Source organism: Aquila chrysaetos, chromosome 2 (genome assembly GCF_900496995.4).
Source record: "Aquila chrysaetos chrysaetos chromosome 2, bAquChr1.4, whole genome shotgun sequence".
NCBI lineage: Eukaryota > Metazoa > Chordata > Aves > Accipitriformes > Accipitridae > Aquila > Aquila chrysaetos.
The window spans coordinates 1,486,519-1,498,985 of NC_044005.1; the positions used below are offsets into that span (position 1 = coordinate 1,486,519).

At 44.5% G+C, this 12,467-nt stretch overlaps 2 protein-coding genes across 2 annotated transcripts in view; one reads left to right on the forward strand and one right to left on the reverse strand.

Annotated features, from left to right (window-relative positions):
- Positions 1–87: 87 nt before the first annotated feature.
- Positions 88–5,039, reverse strand: FKBP3 (FKBP prolyl isomerase 3). The gene is made up of 7 exons (XM_030007396.1): positions 4,872–5,039; positions 4,687–4,788; positions 4,491–4,598; positions 3,980–4,115; positions 2,930–2,997; positions 1,233–1,330; positions 88–332 (listed from the first exon to the last, which is right to left on the reverse strand). Exons 1-7 carry the CDS (start codon positions 4,986–4,988, stop codon positions 278–280), a joined length of 684 nt encoding a protein of 227 aa, XP_029863256.1. The 5' UTR covers positions 4,989–5,039; the 3' UTR covers positions 88–277.
- Positions 5,040–5,150: 111 nt separating this feature from the next.
- The window catches only part of FANCM (FA complementation group M), a 78,357-nt gene continuing 71,040 nt past the window's right edge, over positions 5,151–12,467 (forward strand). Inside the window, exons 1-4 of the mRNA XM_030007380.1 lie at positions 5,151–5,733; positions 7,137–7,309; positions 9,066–9,143; positions 9,826–9,984. Coding sequence (XP_029863240.1) covers positions 5,265–5,733; positions 7,137–7,309; positions 9,066–9,143; positions 9,826–9,984 — 879 coding nt within the window. The 5' untranslated portion in view covers positions 5,151–5,264. The remainder of the gene's footprint in view (positions 5,734–7,136; positions 7,310–9,065; positions 9,144–9,825; positions 9,985–12,467) is intronic.

Here is a 12,467-nt window from a genome sequence, read left to right on the forward strand (position 1 = left end):
CAGTTTGCTGGAGATCTATGCCATTTTTCCCCCATAGTAGGAGAAAGAGGTGTTAAGGTGAGTGTACACACAAGAAAGTGAAGTCACTTGCATGTATAAACTATGTTTTCTTTAGTGGTATGTTACTGTACAGCAGTTGGGGGGCAGGGAGAACAAACTTGATTTCGATACAAGGCCACAGTTGTAACTATATCCTGAAGTTACAAGAGCAAAACTGCATTGTCAGAAGCTTTCTTGATCATAAATGGATTTCCAGCAGTGAAGGAAACTCTTCATTTCATTCGATATCCACCAATTCCACTTCAAAGAAAAGTTTTGCATTTGGTGGAATCCTGTTTGCGCACGTTAAGGAAGCTTCAGAAGCAGAACCCCCACCGCCCCTTACCCTGTGGGCCAGGGTTAAGCGAGCTACCACCTGTTCTCCCTGTTCTCACGTGTCAGTTTTATATTTCACTGACCCGTTTGAACGTCTTGGGTTTAGTATGGAACCGCGGCCACCATCCGACTCGAGTTGTCGTGAGATGGTCAGCACCAGTTCCGCAGATATGCCTTTACTAAGACATGCTTCTCATTACTTCCATTCCACTGAAGATGAGCAGCTGAGTCTCACCCAAACTGCCAAGCGGCTGCCCATTTTTGGGACATGGTCGCTGGTCTCCCTCTGAGGAAGTCAGACTGTCCTATGGTACTAGAAAGGGAAGAAGAATGTCTAGACAATCCTTTAAATTACCGTGACACAGGATTCGAGTGAGAGAGAACATTGCTTCTCTTCCTCTGGAAGTGCTGGCAAAAAAACATGACTGCCCAAGGCACTCTGCAGGCTCACTCACTCAGTCCCCTATTTTGGTGGTATCCCAGGACCAGTTCTAGCCAAGATTTCACTGCTGTCTCTCCAGTTGCAGCAGAACTTTCCTCCCACCTCCCTACTACACCGCTTAGCATCCCCACCGGTGCTGCAGGAATAAGCATTTGGAAGCAGCCAGAGTAAAAAAGCAGGCAGAGAACAATAGCAAGTTCTCCTCTGCAGTACTGCCCGCAGGAGCTTTTCTTCAAAACAAATGGGCAATTGCATCCACCCATTAAGTTCACTGGATTTTTTTATATTGTTAATGTTCTAAGCCTGCTATGAGTAACAGGTGAATGCTCCCGCCATTATATCCCTGTCCATAAAGCACTTTATTCCAGCAAGCATTTCCAAGTTACTTAATGAGTAATTGGTTGTGGAAGGATACTTGGCATCAGGCTGCCCTTTCTTGCCATACGCCCACTCAGGTTCGATTTCCAGTTGAGCCTTCTCTCCTTTACTCATTGTTAAGAGAGCTTCATCCCACTAAAAAAACACAACAAAACAAAAACAACAAAAGAACACAGCAGTCTTAGAGAGCTTAACAAAAAGTGCACGTCATAATGCTTTTCCCATTTGCTCCTATGAATACCTGCGCAGTGCCACATCATTCTCTCCAGCACGCTCACCCACCCCAGAGTACGCTGTGCAGTTGTTTCACATTCTTTCTATTTGTGGAAACACTCCCCCTTAGCCGATGTTCCCTGCTCCCGCGCTAGCCTGTACTTTGCAGTGCAGGTTCATGCTTTTCTGTTGTAAAGACATTAGTGAACCCATGAAGTAACACGCTCATTTCTAAGCAAGTATTCAGAGTTTCAGAACGCGTTTCACAGCTGACCACTGCAGACACTGTTCCAAGGGGTTTGTCCCTCTCTGCCTCATGTTTCCTTACCATTCCACAGCATCAATGGATTAGCTTTTATTTAAGGTTGATGCTTAAAGACTAATTTTATTTTAGTGCTTGTCCCTCTTCAAGACTCGCTCGTGCTGCCCAAAGCCAGTGTTCAGTTCAGCACCGTACCAACATTTCCCAATGAACAGCTGCTGCTCCTGTCCTGTAGCTGCTCAAGGAAGATAGCTGGCACCCACACAAACACAGGAGCGCTGTGCCAAGAGACTAAAGAAAAACCCAGGCGACTGCTGCTTCTGCAGTACTGGCCACAAGCCCAGGGACATTTTCCCCTTCCCAGTTCCAATCCTGTCACCCATAAAGGCCTTTTTCCTGCACAGCAGCAGCATGGAAGATTATGCTGGGTTGGGTTTGTTTTGTTTTTTTCAAGTCAGGTAAGCATAAGATCCTCCTTACATTCTTACATTGTGCAGGCAGCCACAAATTTCACCAGTGGCTCAGCAGCAGCGAGGTAAGAGTTAAGCACCTCATCTGCTGTGCACATACACTGGTATCTCCCCACACAACAAGTTTGCACCAGCATCTGTGACTTCAAGATGTAAGCTAACAGACGGGTGTGCAGAACGCTCGATTCTTCTACTGAGTGCTTTTAGTCTACCTAGATATTCCCCCCCCCCCCAGCTTCCACCTGCAGTACTTCAGCTCTCGGTGCTGGAGAAAGCAGAGGAGTTACAGCACCAAACTGCAACTCATTTCAGCGTACAACAGCCAGAGGAATTTGGAGTTTCAGCATCCAGTTTAGAATTAACAGATGAACTGAACTACGCGTGAAGAGGCTCCGAGGCAAATACAAAAAAAATGCTGAGAGAAAACAACCTTCTGACAGACGAAAGCACGCTGAAGGCACGCAGTGATTGACAGAGCCCTGGGAAACCGATACCTTGTCTGTTGTGCAAAGCACTAGACAGACATGTGCAAAAGGCTGTGCTTGTCCTGAGGAACACGTAGTTGTTACACTGTTTTCCACACGCTACTTCACAAGAGGAATGACACTGCAGATGGATGAATGCATCCGTAAAGAATAAGTATTACATCTTGTGGATGTAAACACTTTCAACTTGCCTTTTTACCTCCACAAGAAACAAGAACAGCAGCTCAAAATTTGCACCCCGGTCATAAATCCTGCAGAATGGAAACTTTTTGGATTCTGAGGAAATCATTAATAGTTTACTTACACCTCTGATTACTTTTCCTACGCCAACTTTGAAACTTAAAGGTTTGGCTGCTTTTTTCTTCTTTGAACCTGAAAGACAGTTTTATGTTGATTTGCTTTAACATCACACCAGCATATACCATACTTCTGTCTAAAATTACTGCTATGATCATGCTTTATATAAATACCTCTTCTTATAACATTATATTTAGCCCACTATCAGATTTTGAGGGGAAAATTTAGTGCTGTGCACTAAAAACATTATTAAATGTTCAAGGTGCACCAAGAGCTAAAGTTGATGAGCATCTTTCAGATACTGATCCAGTGAACCTCAAAGACTCATTTCTGAATTACTGAAGTTGATAGTACAAGTCATAAACACATTAGTGAAGCAAAAAAAGTCAACAGGTAACATACAATATCATACAAGTATGACGACTCACAGACAGTATTCCAGTGACATCACTGCTGGAAAAGCATTTCTAGGATTTCAGAATTTCATATAGTTAAATCTTTTGATCGAGAAACTGTCACAGAAATACCAGCAGACTTGTCTGCGGTGGATACGGTACACCAGACTACTTCAAATCACTCTCATGCCAGCACCTCCACATTTAAGAGTTTATTATAGAAATACACCAAGACGTGTCTTTTTAGAGACGCTGACTACGCTGTTGGTGCTCGAGTTCCATAGATAAGGGAAACTCCCTGAGCAGGAACCATCTTTCCTCCAAAGTAGTTTCAGCACTGCTTAAATCCCCACATTTCACATTATTTATGGCCTGGAGAATGCCCAACGTGAGGTCTGGCAAGATGCAGCAGTGTCACTTGACACCAGCCAGTCCTAAAATACTGCCCTGCGCTACCTCATGGAAAAATCAGGCTCCAGGAGCGGGCTGCAGGGACACCCCCAGTCAGCTCAATGAGACGATGGTGAAAGCAGTTTGTCAGGACTCCCACCACGCACACCTTCCACGAGCAAATGCCTGCCCGAGGTTGCTTAATGAGCCCGGCTAATTTCCTCTACGTGCATTTGCACCAAAAGCCAAACGGTGTATATATATGACCTTACTTGTTTGAATATTGGTATCGAAGACTGTTCCATCCTGTAGTTTCCCTGTATACCAGCAATGAACAGTGTCTCCTTTCTTCGGAAAGTTGGTTTTATCGCCCTTCTTTAAAATTGATTTTGTATACTTTGGTGGCCCCTAAGTTTATAAAAACAGAGTTATGACTACTGCATTAACTAGTCTCAGACCAACTGCATCCAAGACCGAACAACCACCTAGTTCACGGCACCGAACGAGCACGTGCAGCGCTAGCGCATGGCATGTTCCTGTGTTATTGCAGGGCTGTGATATTTGGGGAAAACGTAGCAGCCTCGGCGCAGTTTTCCGCCAAGACTGAAGCTTTGGGAGAGATACACAGGGCCCATCACTAATTCAAGTTACAAAAGCAGCTTAAGGTTCAGGCACGGTATGAACACCGGCCGTCTGGCCGCAACCAGGTTTTGGAAGACCCGCTTAATTCGGCTGCCCCACGCGATCACCCAAACAACGCGAGGCGGGGGGTGCCGCACCGACCTCCTCCACGGCCTCCTCGGGCTTCGCCGCTTTCCCCTTGGCCTCCTCCACCTTAGCGGGCTTCGCCTTCTCCGCCGCCTTCTCCGCGCCGTCCGTGCCCTTGAACCGCTGAGGGGAGGGAGAGGGGCGGCAGCCGTCAACCGCTGCCCACCCACCCACCCCTCCAGCCCCCGGCCCCGCCGCCCCGGCCCCGCACCTGCGTGTGGAAAAGCTGCGTGTAGGCCGCGATGAGCTGCTCCTTATTCGCCGTCTTCGCCACGTTCTTCACCTGCCCCAGCAGCTTGTGCTCCGCCAGGAACTGCAAGGCACGCCGCTGAGTAACCGAGAGAAACACCCCCCCCCCCCCCCCCCCAGGTTACACACACACCTCCCACCCCTTACCGCCTGGGCTGCGTGCTCCTGGAGGAACTTGATGATATCCTTCTTGGGCAGCGCCTCGCTCCGCAGCTCCTCAGCGCTCCAGGGCTGCGCCGGACCCGCCGTCGCCGCCGCCGCCATTTTCCCGCCCGCCGCCGCCGCCACCACCGCCGCCACCTCCTCCTCCTCACGCACCGCCCAGCCTTCCCGGCTGCCCCGCGGGAGCCGCCGCAGCGGACGAGGGGGTGGGACGGGAGGCGGCTCCGCCGCCTCCCGTCCCACCCCCTCGTCCGCTGCGGCGGCTCCCGCGGGGTTTTCAAGCGGCGGCGGCGAGAGAAAATGGAGGGCGCTGCGCCTTGGCGCGTGTTACCTCAGAGCGGGTGGGAGGCGCGCGGCGCGGCGGCGCCCTGAGGGAGGATGAGCGGCGGGCGGCAGCGCACTTTACCTCAGGCCTGGAGGGCGGCGAGCGGGAAGGCGGCGAAGGAGGAGGAGGAGAAGAAGAAGAAGGAGGAGGAAGAAGACGATGACCTGTTGTTGGTGGCGGCCGCGGCGGCGGCGGACCCGAGCCCGATGGCAGCCGACCCGAGCCCGGCGGCGGGTTTCTGTGAGGCGGCGGGCTCCATTTGGATCTACCCCACTAACTACCCGGTGCGCGGCTACCAGGTGCGCATGGCCCACGCCGCCTTGTTGGGGAACACGCTGGTCTGTTTGCCCACCGGGCTGGGTAAAACCTTCGTGGCCGCCGTCGTCATGTACAACTTCTACCGCTGGTTTCCCTCCGGCAAGGTGCTCTTCCTCGCCCCTACCAAGCCGCTGGTGGCTCAGCAGATGGAAGCCTGCGCCCGCGTTATGGGCATCCCGGCCCGGCACATGGCCGAGATGACAGGTAGGGCGGCGGCGGGGCCGGGGCCGGGGCCGGGTCTGCTCCGCCTCGGGGTGCGTCGGGCTCGGGGGTCGCCTCGGAGGAGCCGCAAACGTTGAGGCTGCTTAGCTGAAAGAAAAGGGCAAGAAACGTGAAAAGCCCCTGTGTGTGTGTGTGTGTGTGTGTGGAGTCTTTTTTTAGGACTAGAAGATTTTTAAGAGGTTAATTTTAAGTTCTGCAATAGTTAAAACCCCAGGTCACCCATATAAAGGGTGATGAAGCGCTGGAACGTGTTTTTGGAGCTCTGGTGCGCAGCCCTGTGGTTCACGGAGCCCTAGGGTTTCCACACAGAGGTGTAAATGTCTGCACAGAAAACATGCTCTGTGTGAAACTTAAGCCAAAGAATAATGGCTTTTTTTTTTTTTTCTTTAAAGTTTTTGCAGACCCCGTGAACTGCAGTTTATTGCTTACTGAAGTAATAGCCTTAATGACTGAATCCGTAACCCGCTTTTAAGCGCAAACCGTTGTCAGCGATGGTGTAGATTAGGTGTAGGGCTGCAGGAGTGTCCCGGTTTCAGCTGGGATAGAGTTAATTGTCTTCCTAGTAGCTGGTATAGCATTATGATTTTGAGTTAGGTATGAGAAGAATGTTGATAACACGCTGATGTTTCCAGTTGTTGCTAAGTAATGTTTAGTCTAAAGTCAAGGATTTTTCAGCTTCTCATGCCCAGCCAGCAAGAAGGCTGGAGGGGCACAAGGAGTTGGGAGGGGACACAGCCAGGACAGCTGACCCAAACTGGCCAAAGGGGTATTCCATACCATGTGACGTCATGGCCAGTATATAAACTGGGGGGAGTTGGCCTGGGGGGATGGCTGCATGGGGACTAACTGGGCATCGGTCAGCAGGTGGTGAGCAATGGCATTGTGCATCACTTGTTTTGTATATTTCAATCCTTTTATTACTATTGTAATTTTATTATTGTTGCTATTATCATTAATAGTTTCTTCCTTTCTGTTCTACTAAACTGTTCTTATCTCAACCCACGAGTTTTACCTTTTCCCTTCCAGTTCTCTCCCCCATCCCACTGGGTTTGGGGGGAGTGAGTGAGCAGCTGTGTGGTGTTTAGTTGCTGGCTGGGGTTAAACCATGACGGGGAGCCTAGGGGGCACCTTGAGCTTTCTAGCCTTTGTTTCTGTGGTTCTGGCTTTAGTGTTTTAATGCAGAATATCTTCCTAGTCCTTGTATTCACCCTTTTTTCCTGAAAATGGGACTAGCGTCAAGGTGCATGCTGTTTTAAAAGGCACTCCTTTCCCAAAGCCAACATGGGTCTGCCAGCCCCATTGGCCTTCTGCTGTTGCTCTCGGGTCACAGGTCATGGCTTGTTCTCAGCAGAACAATTTGCAAATGTTATTTCTTTAACTTTCAGGGGGAACCCAAGCTCTTAGTCGGAGGGAACTGTGGACTACTAAGAGAGTCTTCTTCCTTACACCTCAAATAATGGTGAATGATCTTTCCCGTGGGACGTGTCCTGCTGTAGAAATTAAATGTTTGGTTGTCGATGAAGCCCACAAAGCCCTTGGAAATCACGCCTACTGTCAGGTAATGCTGGAGCCACCCCACTCTTGTCTCACGATTACAAAAGACCTCCCCCAAAGTCACCTACAGGATCTCCATAAAGTGTCACTGTCATCATTGCTGTAGGGAGATTGTCCTTTAGGTCCTTAGCTTGCTTTGAAAGAGACCAAACAGTCCTCTATGTTGTCAGTGCCTTGTTTTTAAGTAAAAACTGTATTAAAACTTGATAAGGTGAGGTGGGAATTTTTTTTATGTCTGAATAAAATTGCGATTTTTGTTTCAAAATATTTTTTTTGACTGAGGTAATTTAAAAAAAAGTCACTATGCTGTTTCTTTCAGATGTGTTTGTATTTGCAGGTGTACTCTGGTGTGTTTGTGCTATGTTGGAATAGCTCTTAAATGGGGGAGGTATTTTTTTCAGAAAAAAGTGCGGGCTTTTTTTGTGAAGTTCTTTATCTTAGTAAATGAGTTCAAGATGTCTTTTTAAAATAGGGTTTTGTCTTGATTAGCAAAGAGTTTGTTGTGTTATCTTGGCTTAATCTCATAGCGGTATGTGACTTAGAAGAAAGTTACAGGTTTATATACTGGAGAAATTGACTGAATGTGTATGGAGTTGTGTCTCATTGCTTACTAGGCCTCTTTAGAGGAAAATAGGTGTGTTTTAGTGCTTGTCGAACTTGGCATGCTGGAAAAGAGTTGGTAGCTTGCCAAGTTAAAACAGTACATGTTGGTTTGCCAATGTTGCAATTTCCTTCTATAATTTTTCAGAACTGTAGGAACTTAATTTTCAAAGAATTTAAGTTTATACATTATTTTATTTTGAAATACTGTATAAAAATATTGTCTTAAAATATTTTACTATCATGAGAATCGCTCTGTAACAGAGAGCCAAGACTTGTATTCATTAGCTTTTGAGTCGTCTTGGCTATAGCTGAGAAAAATTTCTTCCATCGCCCCTTGTCAGTCTCCATGGCTGTGAAATTGGCAGGCTTTGTTCTCTGTTTTATCTCTGCCTTTGCATGATTTTCAGGAGATCTATCAGCACAAATTGAATTTCTCTTTAGTCTCCGTTCACTTATTATGTATTATATAGCTTTTATGTTCTGTTCTATTACTTGTAATTTTTTGTTGTGCAGCGCAAGGTGGTTGGTCAGAAGGCACAGTGTCTGCTGATAGCACTGGCAGAGTTCAGGTCTGTGGGAAAATGAAGTAGGGAGGCAATTTGGCTGTTGCTTGAATGTTCAGCAGCTATTGTACTTGTCCCTGTGTTGGTCTTGGAGAGGGTTGTAGAATGAGAACATGGGAAGTCTAGGGAATAGTCAGCCATTTTCCTAATTGCTAATGCAACTTTTTCAACTGAATGCTGGTTGTCATGGTGGTTGTCATCTAATCTCTGTTCAGATTTCATGGGACTAATCATCCATGATTTGCCCTTTTTTTTTTTATTATTGTTAGAGTGGTTCTTCAAACTTACTTTTTGGCAGCTCGCTTGAGTTAGTGTGCTGTTAATCTTTTTGTTAAATCAAGTGAAAAATCATTTTGTAATTTACCAAGGTTGTTCTACTGAATGGAACTGGGGTAATACAGTTAACCAAGATTAAGTGTTCTTGGATAAAATGGTTATAAAGTGAACACTTCTTGGTTCCCATTTGAATTTAGGTATATTCTTTTTAGAATACTTTGTTAAGCTTTTTCTACTTAGTGGGTATTTTCATCGATACGGTTTGTATGAGCAAATAGTCTCCTTTAAGGATATTAACGGAAGCTTTCCTATTCTTAGGTTGTAAGGGAACTAAGCAAATATACAAATCAGTTTCGGATCTTGGCCCTAAGTGCCACACCAGGCAGCGATACAAAGGTGAGTCAAATCTACTTGCATGTTTGAAATAATAAAGTTTCAGTAAAAGCTCTGTTTAATACCAGTTTGAACGTTGTGTAGGATACTGAAGTCTATTAGAATTCCACGTAAAAACTGAATCTCTTTACAATCCATTAGATGTTAAGGGTTTGTCTTTTTCATGCTATAGACTCTATATTATTGGTTTCCTGACCTTTATAAAAGGAAATAATACCTTTTGGTTTTTGAGACTGCAAACCTACTTGAACCAAAAGGAATATAATCTCAGTGCAAAATGACTTTCATATTCTGTTCAGTGTGATATATTGGGTAAATATAAGTAAGGCTTAGCTTTTCGGTTTAAGGCAGATGGACATCCAAATTCAGTTTAAGCTCCTAGCTCCAGGTTACTTCTCATCAGGTATTTCATGGTGCACCCAAAGCCAAAGGGAGAGTTCTGTCTCTCCAGCCCTTGTGCAATTGTATGCTTTTTGCATTCATGAACTTACTATGTTGGCTCTTTGTATGCTACTTGAGATCTTTAAGTGGAGAGTTTCATTTTTCATCTACAGGTAATAGGTACCTTTTCCTTACAACTATATTCATGCTAAAATATGGAAATGGTTACTTTAATGTGATACTGACTTGCATTGTTGGGAGTGTTAATAAGCAAATACGGTCTTTTTTGTGGCTTCTCAAACAGGCTGTGCAGCAAGTTATTTCCAACTTACTCATTGCTCAGATAGAGCTATGTGCTGAAGATTCTCCAGAAATTCAGCCTTATTCTCACGAGCGACAAGTGGAAAAAATTGTTGTTCCACTTGGTGAAGAATTGGTAGAAATTCAGAATGCTTACATCAGGGTGAGTTGTTGCATTTCTTTGTTGTTAAATGGACAGTGTCACTAAATATATAATCTTCCTTCCTATTTTAACGTATGTATCTAGACTAGCAATAACTTATAAAGGTAACACTTTCCTATGCAATTAACTTTGCCTTTGAGTATAAGGCAAAGAAAAAAAACATGGTTTCAACTACAGCAGCTGCTGTTCCACTTTGCACCAATGATGCCTGTTACCTTGCATAACTTAAAAAGTTCTGGTGGAAAACTTACAGCTGAATTAGTTTTCTTGTCCTCTTTCAGGAGTCCTTGCAAAATTGACATGAGGCCTAAACTGAGGGCTTCTTAATTTGGCTGAATTTATTAAGGTGTTGAGAATGGCCATGCTTGTGTTGTCTAGGTTATTGCCAGCCTTACGAAAACTGTGTATTGACTGAAACATTTTCTCTGATTAAGAATATTCTTTAGAGCTATAAGTCATCTGTAAGTGTACTTAGTTCTCCTTGATTTTTGTTGTTGGGGTTTTTTTTCTGATTTTTTTTTTTTTTTTAATTTTCTCTTGAGAGCTTTTTTCTTTTCTTTTTTTACCAGTAGGTAATGTCCAAATATAGGACAGATTAGCAGGGGCCAGAACTGTTAGCCAGTCAATGATGACTTAATGGTCTGTGTCTTGTCAGTAAGTTCCTAGTAGACAAATGGTATTACATAAAATACTACTTTGAAAAGTTCAAAATATATGTTCTTTTTTTGTAGGAGACATTAAAAAAATTAGGATTAAGTTAGTATCAGACTGTTGACCTTAGAGTATGTTTTTGGTTAAAGTTTAATGATTTTGCTGTAGTTTGTGTGAAGACCATTGGAAGGTAAACTTGTTCGTTCATTTTTCTAGATTGAATTGGATCAGCTGTTTTCAAACCAGTAACCTGAGAGTGTATTTGAATGAGGAAGTTCCACTGATAACCTAGCAAGAACTTTAAAGATAGTTTTGCATCACTACAAGTGCCTCTGGATGCTTGTATTGAGTGCAGGGATTTCATTTGAAGTGTTTAACTTGAGATTTAAGCTGAAATAAGCACATAGGTTTGGCTAATCTTCTGTAATTGAGGAATATAAACAAACTTTGACTAAATTGTCACTGTGGCTTCAGTGGTTTCCATTTCCTTTCTTTGATCTGGTATTTGCATTTGTATTGCTACTGCTTTACTTAGAAAACACGACTTGTAACAACAGAGAGGGTGCAAAAGGATGGTGCCCCAGCCTTTTCCAGTGTTCCTGGGTAAGCCAAGCCTTAGTCTCAGAGACTTCAGTGCTTTCAAAAGTGGCTCCTGTACCTCAGTTTCTGCAGAGGTGTTTCTGTAGTCGTGCATTTTTCTGTGGCACAGCGATGGACCTCAGCCATGCCCTGAAGTTAAATTACACCGTTTACTGGACTCCTGTGTTTTGGCTTCTGGTCGGCTTGAGATCAGGGTGTGTGAGTGCAGCCACAGAGAAGCAACAAGTACATGTTGCATTATCCTTGTCCCTTGCCAAAAGCATCAGTCATGAAGTATGTTCTGAATGGCATCAGGATTTAGGAGAAAACTCATATGTCGCTCTTTGTTAAGTACTGCTTCTCTACAGTTTGATTCTGAAACGAGTCCTACCCCAGTCTGTGCTGCAGTAAGAATTGGGGGAGACTGTGCTGGACGCTTGACAAAAATGGGCTTGCCGATGGCTTCTGCAGTGAGGAGGAGTGAGTTTGCTAGCAGACCTGCTGGCTGCAGCACGTAGATGCATAGCTCCAAATGTACATGTTTATTTCAAAGAATGTATGTTCTTTTGAAAGCTATTTAAGTTTTGTGGGTCTTAGAGCAACCATTTCAAATGTGGGGCTTAAATGGCTTTTGTAAAATCAGAATAGCAACTTGTGACTTCTGCTGTTCCCATTCAAAGGAGAGATAGCAAAAGGACTTGTATGTCCGTTACAAAAATGAAAGCCAGGGGTACTCTGCACAGTAAGATCATTATCTTTAATTTTGACAAACAGTAACAGTAAACAAGATGACATTTCAGTGAAAATGAAGGATAGTGTAAAACAGCACAACGCAACAATGCCGGATAAATTATGTTTATATTCGTATACATACAATAAGCAAGGCCCTGAGTATCACAATAGCTGGAATAAACCTTTGAGGCACTAATGCTTGTTTGGAAAATACACAGTATGCAGGACAACATTTATCTGTTAAGGCTACGTCATTTAATCCTCCAAAAATATGGGTGAATTCTGTTTTATTATCTCCTTTGAATAGTGGACATCCAATAACTTCAAATTAAAAATGAAAATCCATTAATTAATGGCTTAGAAAATAGAGCCACAGGTGGATAATAATAAAATGCCTATTCTGATAACAGGAGTTAGGTAATCATGCTTGACATGATGTTTCCAAACTTTCTGAAGTGATGTATTTGAGTAATAGTAATGTTTCCTTGGTATTTGCTAGTGTAACTATTAAGTAAACTTTA

Excerpts from the sequence above, each read along its gene's own strand:
- FKBP3 (XM_030007396.1), bottom strand. The coding sequence starts at position 4,988 with ATGGCGGCGGCGGCGACGGCGGGTCCGGCGCAGCCCTGGAGCGCTGAG. Across the intron at positions 2,998-3,979 it reads CGATACCAATATTCAAACAA|GTTCAAAGAAGAAAAAAGCA; the intron begins GTAAGGTCATAT and ends ACTGTCTTTCAG. Across the intron at positions 1,331-2,929 it reads TAGGAAAAGTAATCAGAGGT|TGGGATGAAGCTCTCTTAAC; the intron begins GTAAGTAAACTA and ends GTGTTTTTTTAG.